At 34.3% G+C, this 26,787-nt stretch overlaps 3 protein-coding genes and 1 non-coding gene across 5 annotated transcripts; 3 read left to right on the forward strand and 1 right to left on the reverse strand.

Annotated features, from left to right (window-relative positions):
• Positions 1 to 285: 285 nt before the first annotated feature.
• On the forward strand, positions 286 to 4,413 carry LOC114714439 (heterogeneous nuclear ribonucleoprotein 1). Its single transcript, XM_028899186.1, has 4 exons — positions 286 to 500; positions 1,033 to 1,255; positions 2,049 to 3,231; positions 3,820 to 4,413. The coding sequence occupies exons 2-4, from the start codon at positions 1,034 to 1,036 to the stop codon at positions 3,831 to 3,833; spliced, it is 1,419 nt and encodes a 472-aa protein (XP_028755019.1). The 5' UTR covers positions 286 to 500; position 1,033; the 3' UTR covers positions 3,834 to 4,413.
• Positions 4,414 to 5,168: 755 nt separating this feature from the next.
• Positions 5,169 to 5,249, forward strand: TRNAL-CAG (transfer RNA leucine (anticodon CAG)). The gene has a single exon. It is a non-coding gene; the product is annotated as a tRNA-Leu (tRNA).
• A 1,957-nt stretch (positions 5,250 to 7,206) lies between these two features.
• Positions 7,207 to 10,166, reverse strand: LOC114714438 (U-box domain-containing protein 4). 2 transcript variants are annotated; one of them, XM_028899185.1, is made up of 3 exons: positions 8,677 to 10,166; positions 8,006 to 8,091; positions 7,207 to 7,394 (listed from the first exon to the last, which is right to left on the reverse strand). In XM_028899185.1, exons 1-2 carry the CDS (start codon positions 10,003 to 10,005, stop codon positions 8,029 to 8,031), a joined length of 1,392 nt encoding a protein of 463 aa, XP_028755018.1. In that variant the 5' UTR covers positions 10,006 to 10,166; the 3' UTR covers positions 7,207 to 7,394; positions 8,006 to 8,028. The 2 variants fall into 2 exon arrangements, with proteins under 2 accessions (XP_028755018.1, XP_028755017.1); XM_028899184.1 differs by lacking the exon at positions 7,207 to 7,394 and having other exon boundaries at positions 7,590 to 8,091; positions 8,677 to 10,165.
• Positions 10,167 to 10,686: 520 nt separating this feature from the next.
• LOC114714437 (cytochrome b561 and DOMON domain-containing protein At5g47530-like) lies at positions 10,687 to 24,545 on the forward strand. Its single transcript, XM_028899183.1, has 2 exons — positions 10,687 to 10,830; positions 24,000 to 24,545. Exons 1-2 carry the CDS (start codon positions 10,687 to 10,689, stop codon positions 24,543 to 24,545), a joined length of 690 nt encoding a protein of 229 aa, XP_028755016.1.
• The last annotated feature ends 2,242 nt before the right edge of the window (positions 24,546 to 26,787 follow it).

A 26,787-nucleotide genomic window follows, 5' to 3' on the forward strand; every position in this document is an offset into this window, starting at 1 on the left:
GGATTTTTTCTACTGGTGAAAGATAATTTACAGCACACAACAGGCATTAAACTGATCAATGATTTCCTAAAATGATGAAAAAAGAGCATAAAAAAAGGCAAGTTTTGAATTGAAATGATCGATATATGTTGTAGGTAAAAGTTATTGGTGCACCGGCCTCTAGCTGAGTTTAAACTTGGGCAGTCGCCATCGTCTCTCTCGCTCATAACTTTCTTACCCGAGCGGAGGATAGACAAACAAACATCTCACCCTCTATATAATATATATATATATACACACTAATTCCTTTTCTCTTACATATCTCTTCCCCTGTGATACACAGCTTTCATTCATTATATATATTTTATCTGCTTGAATCAACCGTAATTGTAAGCCAAAAGAAAGGAGGAAAAGAAAAGGAGGAAAAAAAAAAAAAAGAGGGCCTCTCGCCCTCTCTGCCTATTATGCCTTCTCTCAGATCTTAGATTGTATCAATCTTTCATCTGGGTTGTCTTCATTTGGTGAGTTTCTCTTTGCCAATCTTGTTTCTTCTCAATTCCATTCAAATGACTTTCAGAGTCTGGCGTCGAACTTTTTCCGTATTAAATTTCGACGTTTTTGCATCGCTGTTGGAATTTTGGATTCTGGTTTGATCGGTAACCGTTTGATGAAAGGTTCGATGTTCCCGGATTCAATCATAGTATGATTGTTTCTCAGCTGACGTCTAGAATATCCTATTTTTCTGTCAGTTCTTCAAAAACGTAGATTTAGTTTCCTGACTTCTACTTTTTCTTCTGTTCATTCCACATTATGACGTTATTTGTCCGATGCTGCCTGTTTCGATGAATTCATGTTGCCTTGGGAGTTCTGAAACGAATACGCTATTGAACTACTACGACAAAATATAATTATGAGTATATGATTGGATCCAATCTGTTTATGCCGTTTCTATTTTGGGATGCCTTTTCACTGGTGTTGGGGATGAAATATGTCGTTTTTAGATTTTTTTTCATTATTAAATTCTTCCTAGAAATGTAATCTGTGGAAGCGCAGGATGGGAATGGACCCCGGCAAGCTCTTCATTGGTGGAATTTCATGGGACACAAATGAAGAACGACTCAGACAGTACTTTCAGAATTTTGGAGATGTGGTGGAGGCAGTGATAATGAAGGATCGGACCACAGGGCGTGCTCGTGGTTTTGGATTTATTGTTTTTTCTGATCCTTCTGTTGCTGAACAAGTTGTTATGGAAAAGCATGTCATAGATGGTAGAACTGTAAGTTCTTAATTGCCATCTCCGTTTATATAATTTTGTCTCGAAACATCGTCCCTGCCAGAGCATCACTATTTCATTGCTTCCTTCTTTTCTTCCAGAGCTTCATTATGTCTCGAAATATAAAATCTGGGTTTGGGTTTTCTTCGTTTAATTTTATGATGCAAAATTGAGCGCGAAGTATTGAAAATGATATCCGTCATTACATGTTTGATGCAAGTTTAAATGTCGTGCATTATTATAGAAGATATTCCAATAAGTAATTGACAAGACAACAGCATATGCCAAGCTTGTCTTTAAAAAATCATAATATCTAAGACGGACAATCTGGCCATCTACAGTGACCCTTGCAAGGAAATATTTGTTTTGGAATTTGAAGATCGTGTATTTTGCAACATCTGTACCACAGGGAAGGGTTGGGTGTTACTCATGTTTTGTGTTTTGGAAGGCCAGCTACAGCTGGGTCTTCGTTAAAAATATACTAGCCATATGATCCAAGACTGATCGGATGTGAGGTTCTGAATCATTTATTTAGAGATTAAAGGGTACAGCTTGTGAAATTGATTGATTCTTGGGGATGGGGATTAAAGCTAATCATTTTTGTGGGGATGGGGGTAGGCTTTTATTGAACTGAACCTGAAAGAGGTTGAGTTGCTGATGAAACTATAAAGTTCATAATTTGCATTGGTCAAACCCACAAACTCGTTCTACCCGAAGTCTTGACTCATTGTTTTTCTAACTATTTATTAGTTTTGTCTATTAATATGTTTAATTGAATATGATTTTCCATATGCAGGTTGAAGCAAAAAAGGCCGTCCCTAGGGATGATCAGAACATTTCTAACAGAAGCAACAGCAGCATTCATGGATCACCCGGTCCAACCCGCACAAAGAAGATATTTGTTGGCGGGCTTGCGTCCACAGTTACCGAGAGTGACTTCAAGAAGTACTTTGACCAATTTGGAACAATTACAGATGTAGTTGTGATGTATGACCATAACACTCAAAGACCAAGAGGTTTCGGATTCATCACCTATGATTCTGAGGAAGCAGTGGATAAGGTTCTGTATAAAACATTTCACGAACTGAATGGTAAGATGGTTGAGGTTAAGCGGGCTGTTCCAAAGGAATTATCCCCAGGTCCAAGTAGAGGCCAATTAGCTGGATATAACTATGGTTTAAGTAGAGTTAGTGGCTTTTCTAATGGTCTCATTCAGGGATATAATCCTAGCTTGGTTGGAGGGCATGGACTTAGGGCAGATAGAAGATTCAGTCCTGTTACTGTTGGTCGAAATGGATATCCTCCATTAAGTCCCAGTTATGGGACAGGATTCAATTTTGAACCAGCATTTAGTCAAAATGGAAATTCAAACTTAACTTCTTCCCTTATGCTAGGACGGGCTTTGAACCCTTCATACAATGGAAATTCAAGCAGGTACCATAGTGTCATGGGGTATACTGGTGCAAGTGTAGGAAACAATTCAACAAATCAGAATTTGTGGGGGAACGAGAATATTAGCTTTGCTAGTAATCCTACAAATTCTAATGGTTTTCACGGGTATGGAGGTCAAAATTCAGGCATGGGTTCTTTTGGTGATATTGGAACACTGTGGAGTTCCTCCCCTAGTGCAGATCAAGCTGGAACTGTTGGCTCTGGCTATGGTAAGGGCCCTCTTAACTATGGCCCTGGAGATGTTAATTTTAGGCAAAAAGCAGTAGGATATGGAAAAGGTAGTGATGCCATTGCTGAATCAGTATCATCTTATGCTCTATCCAATGGCAGTTTTGATGGGGCATATAAAGAAATTTACGAAGCTGGGTCATTTTTTGGTGACCCCACCTGGAGCTCGTCACCTTCAGAACTAGAAGATACTGGTTCTCTTGGTTATGACCTTGGAAATGCTGTTTCAGATTTGATAAGCAAAAGCTCTGGTGGCCACATTGGGGCTTATGCTGTTGCTAATAGACAATCAAATAGAGGTAAGTACTATGTGTTCGATATCGATGTACTAAAATTTCTTTACTGTTCTTTTAAAGTTCTTTACTTTTCATGGCATAGCTAATTAAGTCATGTTTAGAAGTGGGGAACTGATTTTGGCTCCAAGAGGCAAGTATCCATAGAAGTTCAACATTGTTTTATCTTTTTTCTTCTCATAGATTCTGCTTTGTTCTTTTAGTAATGGACGCTAAAAATTATATTTCTGTGATCCTAGTGATCTGCATATTTGGCCATTGGTTGAATGCTGGTTCTGAGGAGATATTTAACCATTTCAGGATAATAGTAGCTCACATATTTGCCTAAACCTGTGCTTCATAATCACAATTTTCAAAATAATAAATTTTGGGTTCAGACTCTGTCAAACTTGCTGAGTGCAAGAGACAGACTAGAGATTGTTAAATGGAATCTGACTGGCAATTCAAATTGGTATAAGCAAGTTTCTGGTGATGGCTTGCTGTCACCCTTTAATACTATACTGGACACTTTATCATGTACGTCTTTCTTTCTATGAGTTTGAATAAATGGCAAAACAAAGTTATTCACATTCTTGCAAACACATTTTTCCTCAGGAATTGCTGCATAGGAAGATTACGGGAAGGATGTGTAGATGTTACAGTGACGAAGAATGTCTGGTGCAGAGGGTGACTGAACATGGAAAGCATGACTGTGTCTTTCCTTTTTCTTCTTTGAGATACTTTAGTTCTTCTAAAACTTCATTAGAGCTAATCAGCTTGCCTGTTACGAAGAGATTACCAATACGAAGCACTGACAGGTGCTTCACTTTCAAGGGTCGCGCTTGAGTGGAACATAGGTTTTCCTTTCTTGTGGTTTGATATGTATAATCAGAGGTTATGGAGTTTGTTAGAATTGCCATAAAGATGCTCATCTCCATTGACAGAGCAATACATAGAACTAGCAGACCTCTCTCTTCTTTTTTTTCCTTCCGCTTCTCAATCCTTTCTTCCTTCTTTCCTTCCCTCTCCTTTGGCTGTAGATTTGAGTCATTAATTGTTGACAGTGCTGGTCAGTATGTTATTTTGTTTTTCTTTTCACCTGTTCAGTCTTTTGATTTCACAGACTGTAAGAATTACTTTGTTGATTTATCAAGTGTGATATTATCAATGGATGTTCATCTGGGTTTTATAAAGAACAAGTTTGCTGATACATCTTTCTGTATTACTCTTCTCTTGCCCGTATACCATAAACTTCATTTATGAACCATGAGATTGTTCATACTGGTGCATTCCTGTCAAGTATCCATAATGCTTGTGTCTCTCTCAAGAACTCATGTACGACATAAAGTTTTTGTTTTATTTTATTTGGAAACAGCAACATTTATTTATTTTATTTTGAAACATACCCTTTATTTTCTTATTCAGAACTTATTTGGTTAGCAGTTTTTTTTAAGATAAAAAGTAGATTCCTTCAGTTTTGAAAAGGGTATCCATTGGTTTTAAACAATTTATTAATACATTTTTCCCACCAGTCCATGAAAATAATAATAAAATATGAAATTGATCTGCAGAAAATATGTCGTTAGTCTTCGTCTACACAAGTAAACAATGCTTCACCACATATAAGGAAGTTGAAATATCTAGAGTAAATATTCATTCCTTCTCATCAGAAAGAAAAATAATTTATATACTATTTGGACATGTATATTTATCCATAACCAGTGATGACTTTTTTGTTAAGTAAATGGAAATCTAAATAGCAAAAGTGTTTTGCCCAAAAGTTAAAAATAATTTTAAAATGATGACTACTTTATAATCTCTATCTCTCGTCATTTGTTTATAAAAATACGTGATAAAATTGATGCACTCAAGTAAATTCTTAATCAAGCAGAATAAATGGATCTGTGTTGTGTTGCTTTTATCTTACAGATATTTAAATAAACATGGTCCACTTGACATCCAAAGTCAAGATGGCCGAGTTGGTCTAAGGCGCCAGTTTCAGGTACTGGTCCGAAAGGGCATGGGTTCGAATCCCATTCTTGACAACCATTCTTTTCGCATTTTTCATCAGTGACGTGGCGACTCTTTAGAAGATGAGGGCGGACTTGGGCCAAATGGATTACCTAGAGGAAAGGTCCTCAAAGAATGTCAGAATCACAGAATGTCTACCTGGGGAATATTTTTGTTTACTTGTTCTTGTCATCTTCTATATTATTAATTAGTATATGTATTGCTTCTAAGAATTTCCAATCTGTCTTTAGTTTGAAGAATTACACAGGTTAAGTGCTCATTGTCTTGCTGGCAAATTCTTTGCAAAATGTAAACTAAGGCTGCGATGCCCATGGATTAGTTATGGAGGGGACATCAGATCTTCTCAACATATAAGATCTGACATTTCTCCCTCTTTTTGGACAACATTTACATTCAAATTGAATGTTCGCTGTTATATATTTCTTTGATAAGAAGTATGCTATGTAAAACCTTTTCACAATTCAGTATATCTTCCAAAAAAAATTTTTCCTTCGCATGCTATATTGTTTAATGCAAATTCACAAGAAAAGCTCATCCAAACCATTTGGGATGGGGTGTGATGAAAAGTCAAGAGTTTTAATCATTCTTGTGAATGGGTAACCCAAAAAAAAAAAAAAACTTCATTAAAAATAATTTCAATGCAGTAGATTGCACGGAATGGTCCATTTAAATTACGTCATGTTCTTCTTTTTAAGAAAGCAGAGGAATCTTGGATTAATCGAGCCAAAGGTCTTTTTCTTTTCCCTTTTCAAAGTTTGAAATTAATTGAATAAGTAAAAGTGGACTAAACTTAATCCACATTCAACCCTGATTCCAGTACAATGGATGATGACCCCAGCAACAGCAAGCTAAAACGTTTAATTTATTTGGCTTTAAAGAGAAGGGAAAAAAACTAGTACCAGTACCACTGGCACTAACCAAAACAGCTAGACCTTTAGATGCAAGCATCAATCAATACATGTACAGAAACACAAATAGCTTTTGAAGTGCATGATGAGTAATGATAGATGATAGATAAAGGCCACCGACGCAAGTTTTTATTCAAACTTGATGGATTTGAAAGTGCAACAATCTAAACAAAAGCCGAGGAGGAGGAGGAGGACAAAGCCATACCTGCTCCGCCAGCTATGTAGTTGTTGTTATTATTATTATTAGGGAAGACAAAGCAGAGAAGATTTGAAAGAAGGAGACACCCAAAACTTTAAAAATGAGGACAGTGATATGAGCTGACATAAGGCTCAGAGAGAGAGAGAGAGTATGTCCAAAGATGATGCAATGTTATGGGGGGTGGGGTTGACCTGCAAGCTGTGGGGCTCTGTTTTCTGTTTGGCTGTGATTACCGAAATAGCATTTGCAAATTGGGTGAACAAGCATGCATTGGGTTAGCCCCTTTCCAACAATGACAACGCAGCTGGGTGGACCCTACGCCCCCATCATCATTTTATTCTGGTTCATTGCATTCTCTTAATTAAAATGGCTATGTTAATCTCATTCACGGATGATGGATGTGTGTTATTAGTTTAATATATATATATATTACACACATTTATTTTGACTGCATCTTTATAGGTCTAATCCACTTTGAAAAGTTTTTCACTTTCACCAATTTGTGCCCTGCGCTGCCCTACTTATCTTCGAGTATTCTATCCCTTTGAAGTTTGAACAACTTTAAGCCAGGCGGCAGAACAGAGAGAAATCAGAATTTTCATAAGACTCGGGATTTTCTTCCAGCGGCTCCAGACTTCGGGCACGGCTAGCTTATATTTGACAAAGCATCTACTTTCTCCTAAACGTTTTCGTCCAAGAATTTTTTTCCTTCAAAATCTAGACTCTTTTTATTGTTATTTTGATTTCACCTCTTTATGATAGAGAATTCTGGGTCAGTATGCTGGCTTCCCGATTATGCCATTCTTAGTTTTCTTCAATTTCTGCTGACAATCATGACACGATTTTTCAGGAACCAAAAACACGTAGCAGAAGCCAATAATAATAATGAATCATAAAAGCGGTGGTACAAATTGAGAATCTACAGCTGTTTTGATCGGACTCTAATTGGCTAAATACTACAAGAGGGAGTGCACTTGAGGATTTCTCAATCTTGATAATCACGTGCCGGTGACAACAAGGAAAGATTCAAGATTTACATCCCCAAACTTTTCCTGGCAAACAAGCAAGGAATAAAGAATTCGCCGGTACGAAAATTGATGTGTACTTCTGCACACACTGATATATCGTCAAAAATACACAACCCTTCAGGTGACTGTTAATGTGTTATATCACAAGAGGTGAAGAATAAATTCAAATGGAAACAGAGTGGGTTCTTTCGTAGCCCGGATATAGAAAACATTTGGGAGTTGGGAAGTATCACAGATACGAAATTAAAGTTCCATTTCGTCCAAGCAAAAAATTATGGACTGCCACACATACATATCCCGTGGAGTACAAAAACCACCTTCACTTCGGCAACAATAAGACATACAATCAGTAACCCTTTTACACAAAACTAGGGTCATCAAACATTATATAAGAAAGTTACCCAAATCTCATCGAATCAACCCAAACCCAGAGACAACCATGGAAATCGCGAGAACATAACGAATTGAATAGGGGAAAGCAAAATACCAAAACCTAGCTAAATCCACACATCTAAGGGTCAGTCTACTGCCCGCCAACTTCCTCTAGCTTCAACACACATCTAATTTCGCTACCCTGTACAAATAATAAGAACCACTATATATACAAAAAAAAAACAATTACATGGTATAATTACCTTCCTAGGCAGTAACTAATTCTCTAAGGACTTGAAGTGGATGCTTCTTGTCTTGATTCTCTCAGATATCCAAGAAGCGTTTCTGCCTGCAAAACCAACCAGAAAATTCAACAAAGATGGAAAAAGAATACTTCTGATATCCAGGATATAAATCACGAAACATAGAGAAAGCATATTGGTGAAACAAAATATTGTGCAGCCCAGCCGTCACTCGCAGGATAATGCATAAGCCTATATTGTAAGAAGCGAAGTTTCAATAACCTCAAGTTTTCAATCAAAACACAATAATATTGTGATTACAAGTAGTCCCCAAATTCTTCAAGATTAAATCTTCTCCAAGGCAAATTATCATGAGTAGGTTACTCTTTCCTGTTCTAAATTTGCTCAAATGATCGAAGCTTTTGCCACTGGCATGAAAGTTATCTAGCAAGCTAATTGTTTGTAGTCACCTTATAGCACTTGAAAGTAGACATTAATCTTATTTTCTGACAACCGACCATGTAATCCTTATCATCATAGGAAGCTTAGCAAACTCCCAAGGCCCCAGAATAACACAATCGCACCATATATCAGGGGCTATATCGGATTTCAAAGAAACAAACACTGACTGAACACTCAAATTATCCAGGTTATTATCTTAATTTGTAATTGTAATGTTATCAGCAACTCACCTTGTGCTTAGCTTTAACACTTCCGGTCTGAGAAAGAGCAACCAGAGGGGGTATTCCGCCCTCCCTCACAAGCAACCCTCTATTCCTCACACTGTCAGCACATAGCTGTAGAAGTGTCAAAACAGCAAATTCCTTTCCCTTCACAGAGCCATCTTCAATCGCCTCAACAAGAGCAGCTATTCCTCCTTCTTCAACAATTGCTTCCTTCCCTTCCGGAATAGCGGCCAAGCTACTAAGTATAACCATTGCCTTCTCAGCCATACCCGTTCCTTGCTCTGCCACCATCTCCACAAGAGGCTTCACTGCTCCGGCGCTGACCGCCCTCTCCTTGTTTGGCTTTATAGAGCAGAGCTTATACATCGTCGTCAGAGCGTCCTTCTTTCCCCTGCTGGAACCACTCAATAGCAAGGAAACAAGCGGTGGTATTGCCCCACTAGCCCCAATGGAACTCTTGTTTTCTTCAACCAAAGCAAGGCTCAGAAGCGCACATGCCGCGTTCTGCTTCGACGTCTCTGTTCCGGTTTTGAGCACATAAATCAGTGACTTAATAGCTCCTGCATTGGTAATCAGCATCTTGTTATCCTCGTGCAGCGAGAGATTCAGCAAGGCCGTCACGGCGTGTTCCTGCGTCCACGGATCACTGCAACGAAGCAGGGGAACCAAAGCGGGAACCGCACCAGACTCGCCGATAAGAGCTCTATTATCCGCCCGATTCTTCGCCAGCAGCCTGAGCTTAGCAGCAGCAGATCGCTTCACAGCAACCGACTGTGACTGTAGCCCATCGATACAGATCTTTACCGTCGGCTGAAGATCCTCCGGCGAAATACTCTCAATAATCTCGGTAGAGAAATTCTCTCTCTGCAGGAACCCCAGGCACGGCTCCGGCTCCGGCGCCTTGTCTGCTTCGCCACTAGCACCACCCTTCAGCACATTCTCCGGCGACGGCAAACTCGCCAGCCTCTGCAGCTCCCCGGAAATATCACTGCTACAAGCCGAGAAATCACTGAAAGCTTGAGAAAGATCAAGCAACTCCTCCTCCGTAGCAGAAGATTTCGCAGATTTGTCGTTCTTCGATGCGAGCTCGCCAAGCCTGAGATCGATGACCGAATCGGTCATGGTTTCCGACAGGCAAGTAGATTTCTCGGTGGCCGTAGTGAAGGAGCAGCTATGGTCATCCTGGAAGAAATTCGAGCGTATAGTTCGCATAGACCTTCCAGTGTGCCGCTGGATTCTGGATGAAGAATTGTTGGCGGAAGTGGTAGTAGAGTAATAGCTTCGGGTTAAAGGGAAACGATTGGAGTTGGAGTGAGAATCCTCCAGAGAAACCATTTTCGAAGTCTAAGAAAGATATGGATGATAATCAAGCCTCCAATATCAATATTCTTCAAGAGATTTTCATGGCGAGAAGGAGAAAGTGAGTGAAGGCGAAGCGAGGCTGAAGAAGAACAATGGTCATCATCAGCGTGAAGCTTTATTATCAACGTCTTTTTTCAAGGAAAAAAAAAATAAAAGGCTGGTTTTTGCTGTGCGAGCAGTGTGCGTGCTTGGCTTTGGTATCCAGGTTAGGCTACAATCACAGCAAGTCCCATTTAAAATTCGTCACAGGCAGGAATATGATCATGATTCGGGACCCACGAATCTGCAGACAGGATGGACGGTCTAGATGAGTGGGGGATGACGGGACAACAATCTAACGGTGTCTGACGGTAAGCTGACCTGACGTGATAATAAAAGATGGGCCCGTCGGCGTTGGGGAGAACGTCGTCGTTCTATGAACCACCTCCAGACGAAAGGCAACGAAATTACGAAATTGCCCTCAAAGGGGAGGGGGAGTGGGTGAAAGAAGCAGAGGCGAAGCAGCAGAGGTGGGGTCCACCTGAAAGCTTTCGTTGTTTTCACTTTGCCTCCGCCTTTTAGTGAGACACGAAGTTACAAAAGCCAGTGCGGGGTGGACGACGTGGAAAGATTCTGTGCTGGGGGCTGTACGAAAAGGCACAAGTTGCAGATGGAATGAGGGACACGTGTTGGATTGACCAGAAGTCCCGCGTGGACTACGCTACAGGCTATAACTCCACCAGCAGGCAGCAGCGCCGTCCAATGGCAATGAGAATCATGGATGGTCGAAGACCGAAGGAGAAGAAGTTTTATCGTTTGGTTGTTAACTCACCTTATCTGATTAGGCACGGGCTTAAGCTTTTGGGCCTGAGCCTCCCGAATCTGGAGTGGTGGTCACCCATATCTTCGTGCACGTGCGTTGGTAGGGGGCCTTTTCTTAAAGTGTAAAGCAGCTGTTACCTTTACCTGGTACAAAATAATAATTATTTCTTCTCACTCCCCAGAAAAAAAAATATATTGTATGTCTCCTCCTGTTTAATACTACATTCATTTAATTTTTAATTTAATTCTAAATATAAAATTCTAATCTATTTTATTTTTATATTTATTGTTTTTTTTAAAATAGTTCTTAAAGTGGTTACACATATAAAAGACTTTATGAAATGATAACTCTAGGTAATATACATGATTAACAAGAGTGTTTTACAAAAGAAAACACTTATTTATAATAAATAACTAATTTAATTAATTTTTTTAATCTCTTCAAATTACTAAATTAGTTAATTAGGTTTTATAATAAGAACCGGAAGTAGTATTTTTAACTAATTATAAATATTTTTAATTGAACAACTTATCTTCTCAGACGTCTATTGAGAATAGTTTTAAGATTTTACAATGAATAATTTTAGGTAAAGTAGAAATTTGGAGTTCATAAAAATTTAAAAAAAAAAAACGAAAGGGAGTTATAATTTGACATAAATTCATGAATTGCATTGGAGGCGCTATTTGTACTCCTCTATCCTTGGCGGAAGATCTCATTAATTAGTTCATAGAAATAAATTAAATTAATTATTTGCCAATATTATCACGTAAAAATACGTGTTGCTTTTTTTTTTTTTTATAAAACATTAAAAAAGGACATCTCACATTCTTTTTTGCCATAAAATGATACTCTTCTTGTCCTTAATACAGGACTTAATTATTGAGTTGGTTTTGATTCTATATACAAGACTCATTTCTCATATTTATCAATTTTCTTTAAATTACTGCTATAGATACTCCCTCAACCATAATCAAGTAGAAGAGAAAGAGAGGGTATTAAAAAAGATGATTATGGTATTTTAGGGAAAACGTGTCACATTTCTTATAATTAGCTAACTTACCTAACTTTCTTAATCTAATCAAATTAATTAAATATGTCTTATATTAAGGATCAGAAGAGTATCTTACATTGGGACGAAAATAAATCACTTTAGTATATCTCATATTTAAAACCACGAAGTAAGATTTTATAAATTATACAAATTTTTTTTTCAAATTTTTCACATACTAGAACTGTAACTGTTTACAACATAGTACCGTCTTTTTTATTACAATACAAATATTTTTTAACCAGTGAATACGAATTTGAAAAGTAGTGATGTTGTCCAAGGCCTATAATTACTCGAATGGCTGTGATTTATTAGATTGTAGATATCATTATTATTATTACAAAGATAAGTTCATTTTATTTTATGGATGAAATTAAAATTCAAAAATAGACAAATACAAAGTACAGAGACAAGGTTGAATATAATATTTTTGACGAAATTGAATATATAATATTCATGATGATGTACGCGTCATTTGATTACTACAATTTAGTTTTTTTTTTTAATCCGTACAATTAGTATGCACCGCTCACCTCCCCTGCTGGATGATATTACAATATTATGGGCAACATGAGCACATTTAAATATTTTTAGATTATTTGGGACTGAAATATTCATAATATAAATTATTTGATATCTCTAATAAGGTGACCTCCTGAGTTGTCAAAGCCCCTGCCTGCCTTCCTTCCAGACCCAGAATATTGGATTTTATTGTTTATTGTCTGAATTTGTATTTCTGGGGAAAATTGTTTTCCAATTTTTTTTAAAAAATAAAATATACTCTGATATTTTTTATGTCATTGTAATCGTAGTTAATCAATCCCAGCACAACTAACTTAAATTAATCGTAGTGTGAATAATTGATATCCTATCTGATGACCAAACCAAACAAAAAATCAAATTAAATTAGGACAAGACCCGCGTGTTGCCAAAATGCACACCATCATTAAATTAATTTACGACAACATTAAGTTGTGTGTTATACCAACATACCAATTCTCCACACATTTTCAGGGATTTGCATATATATAGACCACAGGGCGTGCATATTATATTCAAAGCAATTTAATTAAGCCGGTAAAGAAATAGTTTAAATGATAAAAATGACTAGGTTGGGATGTAGATGAAGACTAGGGATTTAAATCGTCCATAACATAATTTTTTAAAAAATATTTAGATTATTTGAATTTTTTCAAAATAACAAATTTTAAATATAAACTATCCATATTCATTTCTTCTTTCTTTTTTAATAAACATATCATATTCAATTCTAAAGTCGTGGAATGGAAGGATTCATGTGGCATGTTGTTGAAATACATAGTTGACTATACATTATTAACTATTGACTCCTGAATCTTTTTATTTTTCAAAGGAATGGTTGATGATGATGACACACACATATATATAATGACAACATAATTAAATAATCTTAATTCCAAAACGGCGACGTAGATAAAGAACTTTGGCAAAAGTAAAATAGTAAGATGTCGTTGGAAAAAAAAACAAAAAGTAAGATATCGTAGATTATGGTCTATAATAGAAAATCTAGACTCTCACCCCGGGACACATCTTATCTAATTGTAATAACAAAAACATATATATTTAATTTAAATACTAAAAATTATATTAATACAACTTGATTGGTGAACTGACGCTACTTTATCTTTAAAAATATAGCAACCAAAACTATTGGTGAATCAAATACAATGTGAGTACGCCGACGGACATATTAAATGAAAATTATAATAATAAACTAATAAAGTCAATTAAATATCAATTTCAACGAATTAGACCAGCAATTTGTCGAAAATGAAATCATATATATATATATATATATATATATATACTCCTAATTACGAATGGTTAGAGATCGTATACTTTCAGTGTTTAGTCGGGTCCCTTCAATATTATTCCTCGAACGTTGAATCAATATAATATGGTTTTTTTTAAAGTATAATACAGATGCTGATGTGCCATCTTATTTGGCAAAGTGACAATTGATATAATCTATGAAACTAAACAATATATATATCCACATTATTTTAAAGGAACTAAGAAATGTATATACTCCTCCGGTCCTTAATATAAGACTCATTTAACTAACTTGATTAGATTAAAGAAGTTAGATAAGTTAGTTAATTATAAGAAAAGTGACTCATTTTTCCTAAAACACCATAATTATATTTCTTAATATCCCTCTCCCTCTTCTACTTGATTATAGTTGAGGGAGTATCTATAGGGGTAATTTAGAGAAAATTGATAAATATGAGAAATGGTTCTTATATTTAGGACCAAAACCAACTCAAAAATTGGGTTTTATATTAAGAACCAGAGGAGTATATAATAAAGTTGCTTAATCTCTAATCAATGCATATGAGTGGGACGTGATTATGTGGCTAGATACTTCCCAAAAAAAATTAATATAAAATGCAATTATGCGAGTGGATGAGTTCTAAATTCTAATTAGTTGAGCTAACCATAGTGTACCTCATGATAACGCGTATTTGACCCTTGAAAAGAAAATAACATTAGAGTTACCTAATTGTAATGATGATGCAACAGAAGGAAATAGAAAGGTAGATAATATATAAGAAAGCACTAGAAAAAGATTATGGGTTATCCTTAAACAAGGTTAAGTTTGTTTATTCATGGTTAAGGGGCTAATTATGAGTTTGGGCACACAGTAATTAAAAAGCAGTGTCTGTGGCCACGCGTTGCCATTAAAAATGGTACACATGAAACTCATAGTGGGGAAACTGCGACTTGCAACCTATGAACATAACCCATGAGTCCATGGGGCATGATCTTATGTTTAGTGATAATTGATTTTGTGGTTGCCAGTCCCTTTGACTTAACTTTTGCTTACTGCGTGCCTTGTATCCCCACATTCTATCAAGATTTTTTGGGTATGGCGTAAACTTTGCTATTCAAAGTTTCTCTTGATTTACAATTTGGTATATACTCCTACCAATCCTAAATGTAAGCCTAAATATAAATAATTTATACAGGTTCAAAAACTAACTAAATTAGTTATTCATAAAAAATATTTTAATTTCTCTTAATTAATACCATTTTCAATCACTTGTAAGACAGAATAAACTAAAATCTTAATTGTATGATTCAAAAAAAGTCGTCTACAGTTGGTGGAAGTGCCTTAATTGGTAATAATCTACTTCATATATGCTTTCAAAATATTAAATAAACGAGCTTATACTTCGAATATGCATGGTGCCAAAATACTAAGTACATTTTTATCTAAAGGTGTGTTTGGATTAGCAGTAAAGAAGTATTTTTTTTTTTAATCTGACTTTTACAGAAGTCAGATTGGATAAAAACAACTTCTTTGAATTTATTGTATAAGTCCATTTCAGTGACAAAAGTCAGATTGCAAAAATGTGATTCCAAACATATATATCCCAAATAAAAAAAGCTCCTCTTACCGGTAGAGAAGTCCATTTGAAGGTCCATATGTGATTCCAAACACACCCTAAATGTCATACATGGAATCGAATTGATTTATTTTATGTTTTAAAACAATCTTTCTTTAATGTATTCAGAGTATCTGGACCGTTTTTCATCTTTTGAAGTTTTGAGAAGTAGAGATTAACACCAATTTCATTTAACTAGATCTTTAACCATTATTATTAAATACAAAATTCAAAATAAATCATCATATTCGCATAATAGTACGTATTAGAAAGTAATTTCACGTATATATATTGGATTAAAAGCTTTTATCTTAAGGTTGCTCACGAGTACATGCATTTCTATATTTATTGATTAATTAGTTTTGAGTAGGAGGAGGAAGTAATCAAATTTGGGAAGAAAAAGAAAACTAATTCGAATTATTATAATGGGACTGCCGGTGGAATATATGATCAAGGAGTCTAGAACCATTGTTAATTATGAAAGATGTCGCATTTGAAATGGACAGTATTGTGTTGACAACCTACTAACCTCAAAGCTAATCCAGAAAAACGAGAGACGCTAAAATATTACTATTTATACATCTCAATATAATATTTATACATGATATAAAGTCTGTACTAAGAAATTGCACTATTTATTAATGAGAAATAATCATGCTGTTTCTATATGTGAATAATTAAATTAAATTTTTAAAAGAGACCCCCCAAAAAACAACGATTTTTTAAAGAAAAGTCAATGAAAGTTATCCGATTTATCCCCAAAAAAAAAATTTACATGCTCACATAGGTGTATTGATTAGCTCTACGGAAAAGGAGGAAGAAATGAAAAAATCAAAATTGAGAAGGGAAAACGAAAGGAAACTATTATAATGGGGGCTTTAAGAATATAATTACAAGTGGAGGAAAAAAGTGTTAATTATGAGGGATATGAATTGTGGAAATTAAATGATGTGGCTTTTGAAATGGATAATAAGGTGTTGACATGCTAACCTCCCAGTTAATTAGAAAAAAAAAAACTAAAATGTCCATATGACTGTAAACATGAACATAATATCCAGAGGTAACACAAAGTTCATTAAAAAATAAAAAAATAAAAAAAAAATCGCTGGCAAAAAAAAATCATGTACTCCAATTTATAAATAATAAACAATAAAAAAATATAAAAACGATCATTCTATTTCTAGTTCTAATTATGGGGGGGCAAGAAAAAGATAGGTGGGGTCAATAGAGTAAATTGGGGTTGGCAGGGATGAAGTGGAATTCAAAAATCAAAAGAAGTGGGTGACGTGTTATTGTGCACAAATGTGAGAGGTGATTGGTTGATTACTTCTCCAGTAATCTGTAAAAAGATACCAAACTGTATTATTAATTACCTAACCTTTCGACTCTTTTTGTTTCTTCTCATTCCACTCTCCTAACTAATCTTCCCCATTTTTTCTCTCTTAGCTTGTTTTCAATGTTACTTCACTCATTGACTTTTTACTAACCTTTGTGTTTGGAGGGCAAAGTTTTCAAATATTAGCCTTTGAAAAAGTCTTTCCGCTTTAAGATTTTAGACTCACATATTATATATATTACACACAAGTCTACTTTCCACAGTAAAATCTACGACCTCCTGTTTTTAATATAAAATTTAATTAGCTAATTTAAAAAAATTAATAAAGTTACTAAATTATCTAATTATAAAGTATATTACATGATATCTTTAAAATACTTTTATGTACTATTAGATTATATATCAATTTATAAGTGAGTCAAATTAGTTTTTTTAAAATAAAAAAAAAAACCCACCGCTCTAGTCTTTAATGCAAGACATAATTTGACAGCAAATATTAGTCCTATATGTAAGATCTACTTCATATATTTATTATTTTTTAAACTAATTTTATTGATATTCCCTCAACAATAATATAGTGAGAGAAGAGAGAAGGAAATAAAAAAAGATTAGGATATTTTAGTAAAAAACATATTATATTAATTAACTTAACTAACATCATTATATTAATATACTTAAATTAGTTAATTAAATTTTACATCAAATATTAACAAAGTATAAATATAGTAGTAATTTTCTTAATTTCTCCAAATTAGTCAACTATGTTTTATATTAAGGATAGGGGGCAATACTTTTGAAACTCATAATTATATTTAAAATTTTTCTTGATTTTGTAAACCATATTAAAAGTATCCTGTGATTTATAAATAGAATTAGGGGAGTATGGTTTAATAAAATTGTTAAACTACTCTTACTCTCACACACCATTGAATCAAGACCCTTATAAATTACGAGTAATTCCAAGAATAAGGGGATGTGAAGCATTTGAAAACTATGACAGCTCTAATCCTTTTTACTTTCAACAATAATGATAACACTTATGGTCTGAGCTGGTTCAATCTCAAACTTATGGTTCTCAAATTTTGAAAACAAAGCTGAATCACGTAATGAAGCTGTGCGAAAGTGATGGATGTTTCAAAACTTGCGGTTTTAATTAAATACAATGAAAAGGAAAGAAAAAGAAAAGTAAGACACTATATATACTTTATTCATCAACTTATAAAGACTATTCCGATACAATGCACGCAATTAATTAATTGTTTCTCAGAGTCTTGCATTAAAGGGTTGCCAAAAAAGACTTGAAAAAGAAGGGCTGCTAATAAATTGATGAAAACAATTAGATAATGTAACCCATCAAATATTAATATCTCGCATTCAGCCAGATAAGGAAGATATATATATATATACACACATATTTATATAATATATAGTCATAAATAATGAAAATGAAATGAGTGGAAACGACAGAGAAAGAGGGACGTCGGAGAGAAAAACAAAAAAGAAGTTGTCTCTGATACATGCAATTGAATCATTCGCAGAGGTTTCAATTGGTAGTAATGTCACGTTGGAGAGTATCCACACATTTAGATATATATGGTTCTCTGATGAAGGGCTTTGTGATGAGAAGTTAAAAAAAAAACAGAGAGAGAGAAAAAGAACAGAGAGAGATTAAGTTAGAAACATTCAATTTGCAGATTCATGATCATGATGATGAGGGAGGGGAAGCTTTGGTAGGGTCCAAAAATAATGCTGTTTCAGAAATGTGGAAATTTAAAATTTTTTATGGTTTTGATATCTGTCAAAATATATATATTCTTACTTTTACTTAAATGAAGGTCAAGATTTAATTTGATATTTTCTCATAATTAAAATTGCAAGCTAAAAAGTTGAAGTGAGAATGTCAAAAGTGTGTAATTAACTCTGGGATTTGTTTTCAAGCTTAAGTCTGACTCAATTTCATTCTGTCAAATGTAAAACCACGAAGCAACGCCCGAGATGTTCTGGCGCTTACTAAAGTCTCATAACAGGTGACCCAACAAAATATTTTTTACAATATTAAATATAAAAATTAAATAACTAATTTAAAAAATTAATAAAATATGTGTGTTGATTTTTTTGAAATACGTATTTTAATCACTTTCATTAAAAATTACTCTGCTAACAAAAAACCCTTAAACATGTGTGATCAACGGTGAGACCTCAAGAAAAAATTATCACTTTGGGACACAAAGTAAATTAAAGTCTTACACTTTTGGGAAACATCCATTTAAGCACGCTTAAGTAGATATACAAACAAATTGGGTAGGGAACTCTTTGGTTGAATGTGTGTGCCAGCAAACCAATCAAACTAAAGCAAACCTGGTGAGGTGATTAGGTGGGAATAATAGAGATTAGAGAAGGGGTTAGATTGGCGGTGACCCGTACTTGGTTTGAATTGATATGTTGTATTAATAAGAGTATAAATAATTATTTTAATTAGTATATAATAATAATAATATATCTACCTTGGGCTGTAACCATGCCCTGTAAAATAGGTAACCACATGAGACAGATCATTTGGGCCACAACTGGGTTGGTGGTCTCCTCTGCTGCTTCCTACTCCAATACGTATCTTGCCCTCCTCACGAGCCTGTGCCTACCACTTTCTTTTATATCAACATCTCTTATTCATAATATTCTCAATTTACAACCCAGCTACTCCCTCCCGCATAATTAAATTATCTTAAATAAAATATTACTTAAAAGTAATATGTTTTTTTTCCTAACATACCCTTACTGCGGAGAGGATAACTGTGAGGGAGAATTTTTTTTGTTGGGGGGGGGGAGATGAGAGAGTTTAATAAGGGAAAGAGGGCATAAATGGAGCAACATATATTGAATAAGAGTAAAATTTAAAAAAAAAACAGTAACCTATAAATAAAATCAGGGGGTGTATTTAATTACAAGTATATTGATAAAATGCTCATGCTTTGACACTGATGGTTGAAGGGGGAGCCATGCAATTAAGATTATTATTTTTTAAAAATTATTTATGAAGAACAGCTAGATAAAATGAGCAAGATTTGTACAGTAATAATAGAGGATTTGAATTGAATTTAATATATTGCATAATATTAAGACTTTGCTGCTTCCCATATTTAATTTTGTGGCATTTAACAAGTTTGATGACTTTGCTACTTTTTATATATAATTCATTATAGGCTATATTCTTTTTGGTCCTCTGGACTGAATCCAAAATTTAATTTTATTCTTTGAAAAGAAAAAGGCTGTGACATGTGTCGTGCCTTCCAAATAAATACAGAGCTGTCCCTTTTATAAGAAAAATCCCTTACAGGGCAAGTTATGAAATGTGTAAAGACATAATAAATATTTACTACCTAAATTCATTTCCAATTTGGACGATGAGTTGATACTTTATTTATAAATATCATTATATATTTTGCATATGAAGTTTAGAAAAATTAAGATAACTCCCTATATATTCAAAGAATCAATATAAAGTTATTAATTTAGATAATTATTTTAATAAGTAATAATGAGAGATGAATAAATACGTGTTCCCTCCATATGAGAATAATGTGGCTTTAATTGAATGCCCTGATCATCAAACGTTATTTCAATCGCAAACAATGATTGTTGTCTACAATGACCGGCCCGGCTCCACGCCCCACCCACGCCTTATCTGTATCTCACAACATCCTTCATAAAATTATTTTCCTTATCTAAAACAATATTCACTTAACATTTATTAATTTGTACAATAATTTTTAGTAGAATTAATTTCTGATGGCCAGAGGGCGAATATGTGCGTGTTTTGTGCCAGCCACCTGTTTATTCAAGCTACAGTTGGGTATTAAACATAATTATTTTTTAAACAAAGATTCGAATATTAATTCATCATGTTATCAGGAATTAACATTTGATTTGTGAGTAAGAACATCAGAATACCTAATGACATGAAGCAATGGGCCTATGATAAAGAGAATTAATGTTGATCAAAATCTTGTTTGAAACTGAATATTTTTTTAGTGAAAATTTGAATATTGGTTCAGTTCTAGTATTTTGGGGTTTGAGTATAGATATCACAATACCTAACGAAATGAATCATTGGGCGTGGAATTCTCCAAACTCACACATCATGTAGCTGCTTTTCCCTTTTATTCTGCTTTTTAATATTCGCCATCATCACCAATGTCTTCAAAACACACAAGTGGAGGAAAAATGATGCCCCTGAAAACACACTAGCAAGTTGTGGGAGATCCTGCTGCTAAACTTATTGCGAATGATATGCTTCATTTTAAAGTTCATAAAAAATAAGTAGCAAGATATCTATAAAGGTGAAAGAGAGAGCCACCACCCGTGTACATGTATAAAGAGAGAGACAACACTTTGAGACGAGGAATGCACTTTCCAGACGTTACGAGAGAAATAAAACACGTTATTCATTATTTGTTATGTATCTGTGGAATTCGAACAAATTTTCTTCAAAATAAAAGTTACGCACACTACGCTGAACCCAGGCTTGAAGATCATTGCAGGTTCCAAAGTCAGCAACGAGTTTCAAGAAATCTTTAAAAGGTTTGCATTGGAGGTTATTGAACCTTGGGAGGAACAGATGGAAGGACAGGGTCAGGACATAGTCTAATAACAAGGTCTTCATGGCTCATCTCTTTTAGTGGATCTGTCATGCTTCTTCTCTTTTGTCTTCAAATAATCGAGGCCAGAAAAATGAGGTGGCGCCTAGCCCCAAAGGTCACAGCCCATGAAGCCTTGTTTCTGTCTTCCTATGGATCTTTGGGCCGCGGTCCACGCAAGTTTTCCGATTTTTTTTTTGAACTCATTTTCCGATTTGACATCATGGAACAATATTTGTCTCTCTCCCTCCTTCCTTTTTCCACCCTTCAATAATGACTGGGTCTAACAAAAAATACTAGTTTATTATAATGTTGGAAATCAAAATTTGAATATTCATTAGAAAAAGTGCTCATTTTAGTATCAGATATTATTTTGAATAAAATTGCTTCTGAAGATACACGTGCTTAGCAAAAACAAAATAATAATGCCAATATCATTCTTTGTACCTTTTTTCCGTGCATAAAAAATTTGAATATGTAATTTACGTGAATTTTTCTCCTAACTCATTTAGTTTAATACTATCTCCTGTCCTTAATATAAGACCCTATTTGACTTTTATTTTGATCCTCAATATAAAACCTAAATCCACTTTATCTTTCACATTTGTATTTTTTTTTTTCAAAGTAGCCCTTCTAACAATGATAGTTATAGTTAATACACTTGATTAGCAATGATACGTTAGGAAAAATAACACCTATTTAGGACAAATAACTAACTCAACTTATTTTTTTAATTTTTTTCAAATTAGTCAATTGACTCTTATAATTAAAGCGGAGATAGTATTTCTTTGTTGTCCCTAGACAACTAAAACTAATCGCCGCCCAAAGTGAGAGGAATCGTACTAATACGGTAATCTCATTCTGAAAAATAAAAACTATCTCGAAAGATGGCATCATTTCATAAATTTGTTCCACCAGTAATTATCTAGTATGTTAATATTAAATAATATTCTTTTAGTCTTAAATATAAAACCTATTTTTTAGTATAAATATAAAATTTATACTAAAAAATAGGTTTTATATTTACGATAGAGAAGAGTAGTAATTATTATAACATTCATGATAAATAGCTACGTTTCTGTTCACAATATTTTGGAAAAGAAACCGTACCGTGATCAATATAAAATGTAGATATTAATTAAAAAAAAGCTTCAAATAAAATGCACCATTATAATTTTTTATTTCTTTTTAAAATTCAGTATATAGGATTGTGAGCATGAGATGGTGGCTGGAGAGTCGAGATCATATTTATAACTTAATTATTCGGTATCTGCAATTTATTTTTTAAAAAAAATTAACTAAACTACGTATTTTTATCACGAGACTTTCCTATTTTGAGTTTTTGACAGTTAAGAATTTAATAATGAAGTTATTTTACAAACGTTAGAAATTTATTTAGCATCAATCTTGAGAACATGATTGTCATTTTCTCCAATTGTGGCGTTTAAAGGTCAAAATGTCTGAAGGAGTGTGGCTCCTCTTCCACACGTTACTACGAGTCTTCAACTCAGACTCCGTCCTATGCAAAATATTCTTAACCATGCCAAACAATTTCTCTTCCACGTCCATTTTTTGTAAAATCTAAATTATTCCTCCGCTCCTTAATATAAGACCCATTTAACTAATTTGATTAGATTAAGAAAGTTAGGTAAGTTAGTTAATTATAAGAAAATTGACACATTTTTCCTAAAACACCATAATCATCTTTCTTAATACCCCCTCTCTCTTTTACTTAATTATAGTTGAGGGAGTATCTATAAGGGTAATTTAGAGAAAATTGATAAATATGAGAAATGAGTCTTATATTTAGGACTAAAACTAACTCAAGAATTGGGTTTTATATTAAGGACCGGAGGAGTACATTTTTAAAAACTTTGTAAAGTCTTATCAGTAGATAACGCGTTGCATAAACTCTAAATTTTTTTGTATTATTTTTAATATAAGATTTAGTTGAGAAATTAGATTTAGTCTTAACTATAAAATGTTTATCAATTTTATTTTTTTTACTTCTCCAATCCTTAATATAGGACTAAATTGTTGAGTTGGTTTTGGTTTTAAATATAAGACCCATTTCTCATATTTATCAATTTTTCTAAATTACCTCTATAGATACTTCCTCAATCATAATCAAGTAGAAGATGGAGAGGGTGGTATTAAGAAAGATGATTATGATATTTTAGAAAAAAACGTGTTACATTTCTTATAATTAACTAACTTACCTAACTTTTTTAATCTTATCAAATTAGATTAAATGGGTGTTATATTAAGAATTGTGGGAGTATTTATTAACTTTTGGAAAAAAAACTGATTCCTTGATTCTGTGATAGAGTTCAAGTTCCGGTGGTGATGTGGTCCAATGACACGCAGAGCTATACCGGCGGAATGATTCTTCCATGACTTTGCCGCCATAGCCTATTTGTTTACAATGCTTCACTAACCACATTTTGATTATCAATTTTATTTTAAAACTGAATTTAATTAATTTTTAAAATATTTTATCATATAAATTTCTTCAACTTAACTACTTGACTCTCACGTTAAACTCCCTATAAAATCCCCGTCTCTTCACCTCTCTCTCTCTCGCCATTCCTATTCAGAATCAAAGCATACAAACACACGCACCCATTATTACTTCCTCTGAGTTCTCTTTCAAAGTTGGAATCTTTCCTTCTAATTCGGAAGGTCAAAATCATGGAAGCCATGTTGAAGCTTGCGCTAGGCTTCTCTGTTCTCACCACTCTGTTTCTCACGTCCTCTGCTCAAAACTGCACCAAACTACACCTTCAACAGCAGCAGAGTCTTCTCCAGGTGTCGTGATCTCCCCCACCTGAGCTCTCACCTCCACTGGACCTTCAACCAGTCCACCGGCCAGCTCGATATTGCCTACCGGCACGGCGGAATCAACTCGACCAACAAATGGGTCGCCTGGGCCCTTAACCCCACCGGCAGTGTGTCCGCCGCCATGCCCGGAGCTCAAGCTCTGGTAGCCATACTACAAAATGGGACCACCAGGGCGTATACCTCGCCAATCTCCAGCTATGCCACCTCGTTACAGGCGGGGAATCTGAGTTTTCCGGTGTCGGGATTGGCGGCGACGTATCAGAACAGGGAGATTATCATATTCGCTACTCTCACTCTCAATGGAGGTGCCAGTTCGATGATTCATACTTGGCAGGAAGGAGTGGTCTCTGGCTCTACTCCTCAGGCTCATTCCATGAGTTCTGATAATACCAACGCCAAGGAGACCTTGAATCTTGTTGATTAGTTATATACTTATGCATGCCACACACATAACAGTATCTTTCCACATGTCATTTGATTAAGAAACCGCCGTGGTCAGGTCTTCATGGATGATGTAATTCATTTTAATAAATCCGCTGTTGAATATAAAATCTAGCTAGTTTTGACATCTTATATTAAAGACTGGACTTAGTTACTCAGTAATGTGATAAATGACATGGTTATAGAATAAAGTTGTGAGAGTTTTATATTAATGGTCCACCGTTTAGTTTGTTTAAGAAATCGTTTGTGTGCTGATTATCCAGGTCAATGTTTTTCTTGGTTTAGTGTTATTACTTGTTAGCATTTGAGAATACACCCCAATAATTCAGTTAAAGTACTTTTAGGAATGGGGTAAATGTTAATCGCCTCAATAAACAGTCGGCGAAATTTTGATGCACCTGCGTAAATCAAGTTTGAGTTGCCGTCCACGCTCTAAGCTCTTTTTCCGGAATGTTTAATGAATTTACACGAGAACACCTCATGTTTTTATATCTATTTTGTTTTAAGGTAACGCAGCTAAGAAGTTTTTAATCTGTTTAAAATACTATTATATGGGACTAAAATACATCATTTAATTCTCATATAATAAAAAACGACAATAAGTGAAAAGGAAGATCTGAAACCAACAAAAAAAGAGATGTGTGTGCATTGGAAGACTCATTAATCTTGATCAAAATAATGTGAAAGTAGCTTTATATATGAATCTTAGAAGTCATAAAATTATAACGGGTTTTTAAATACGATCATCCTCGTTGAATAAGAGTGAAGGTTGACCCAAAAAAAAAAAAGGTTGTTTAAGTCCAAAACAACAAATAAATATTTTAAATCAAACAAAAAGTATAAAAAACGACAGATATGAAATGAAAATACTACTTTTAGTTATTAATACAAATCTTGTTTGATTTTTATTTTGATTGTAGATATAAAACGATTTCAATCCATTTTGTATCTTATATTTATTAATTTTTTATTTAAGATAATCTTTCTAATAATAGTAATTTAAACTAATAAATTTGATTAGTAAAAATATTTTTTAAAAAATAACATCTATTTATTATAAATAACTAATTTAATTTATTTTTTTAATTACTTAAATTAATTAATTAGCTTTTACAAGGGAGGTAGTTGCGAATGGGAGACGAAGCCGGGGGAACATGCGAGTTCATGATGAATTGAAATGATTACGCTGCTTGTGACTTAAGCCTTGCGTATGGTTGTGCACACGTGAGGGAATATCACAGGCCGCACGAGAGTTTAAAAGAGCCCACCGCACCAGGCCCATTCAAGGCCCAACACAATCCAATCAAGGCATCTTGATAGCGCCATTGCTAGAAAAAAAAATAACTAATTTGAGTAATTAAAAAAATTATTAAGTTAATTATTTATAATAAATAAATATTTTTTTTTAAAAGTATTCTTACTAATTAAGCGTATTAGATAGAACTACCATTATTACAAAGACTGTACTAGGAAAAAAAAATATGAGAATAAAAAATATTGGGTCTTATATTTAACATCAAAATAAAATCAAATGTTCTTATATTAAAGATTGATAGTAGTGTGTGTATATGTATAAAAGGTCAAGCAACCTAGGGTTGTTGGGGTCGGCTCCTTATGCACTGTGCTGCTCTCCCACAAATTTAAGGGCGTGTTTGACGGTTGATGTTGATATGGGTGCTAACAATAATCAAAATACGCTTAAGGAGGACACATTAGTGTCAATGCGCGTGATAAGGTGAGAATTAACATGATGCTTGCATTTTTAAGTACAAGGACCTCGAGGCCCAAAAAAAAAAAAAGCGTTGAGCGACTAATGAGTCTTGAAGCTGAAAGCTTCTAGAAGGAATATTTAAAGGAGGGGACGAGTGGAGGAGGATGCTGGATGAAACTTAAAAGGTGAAACCAATGAAATCGAGCCAAGACTGAACGAACGAACCAACGAAATGGGAATGGTCAATGGAGGCAGCATTTGTGTTAGAATATCGGCTCACCTACCATTTACTCACCTTACATTCCTCCTCATCCCCCCCTTACTACCTCCTTTTCATTCTTTATATATACTAGCTCAGTTATTAATATAAACTCCTGTTTGATTTTTATTTTAGTCTTAAATAATTAGACATCATTCATTTTGTCTCTCATATTTCTTTCTCAATTTTTTTTCAAGATAGTCATTCTAATAATATAGTTTTAGTCAATACACTTGATTAGTAAGGATATTTTAG

Source organism: Neltuma alba, unplaced genomic scaffold, assembly GCF_004799145.2.
Source record: "Neltuma alba isolate B1F8T4 unplaced genomic scaffold, ASM479914v2 tig00011502_pilon, whole genome shotgun sequence".
Taxonomy (NCBI): domain Eukaryota; kingdom Viridiplantae; phylum Streptophyta; class Magnoliopsida; order Fabales; family Fabaceae; genus Neltuma; species Neltuma alba.

Bases quoted from the DNA above. Each gene is read 5' to 3' on its own strand.
- LOC114714439 (XM_028899186.1), top strand. From the start codon at position 1,034: ATGGGAATGGACCCCGGCAAGCTCTTCATTGGTGGAATTTCATGGGAC. The intron at 1,256-2,048 runs GTAAGTTCTTAA...TTCCATATGCAG, and splicing joins ATGTCATAGATGGTAGAACT to GTTGAAGCAAAAAAGGCCGT.
- LOC114714438 (XM_028899185.1), bottom strand. From the start codon at position 10,005: ATGGTTTCTCTGGAGGATTCTCACTCCAACTCCAATCGTTTCCCTTTA. The intron at 8,092-8,676 runs GTGAGTTGCTGA...TTGGTTTTGCAG, and splicing joins GTGTTAAAGCTAAGCACAAG to GCAGAAACGCTTCTTGGATA.
- LOC114714437 (XM_028899183.1), top strand. From the start codon at position 10,687: ATGAGGGACACGTGTTGGATTGACCAGAAGTCCCGCGTGGACTACGCT. The intron at 10,831-23,999 runs GTTGTTAACTCA...AGCTTGCGCTAG, and splicing joins AGAAGAAGTTTTATCGTTTG to GCTTCTCTGTTCTCACCACT.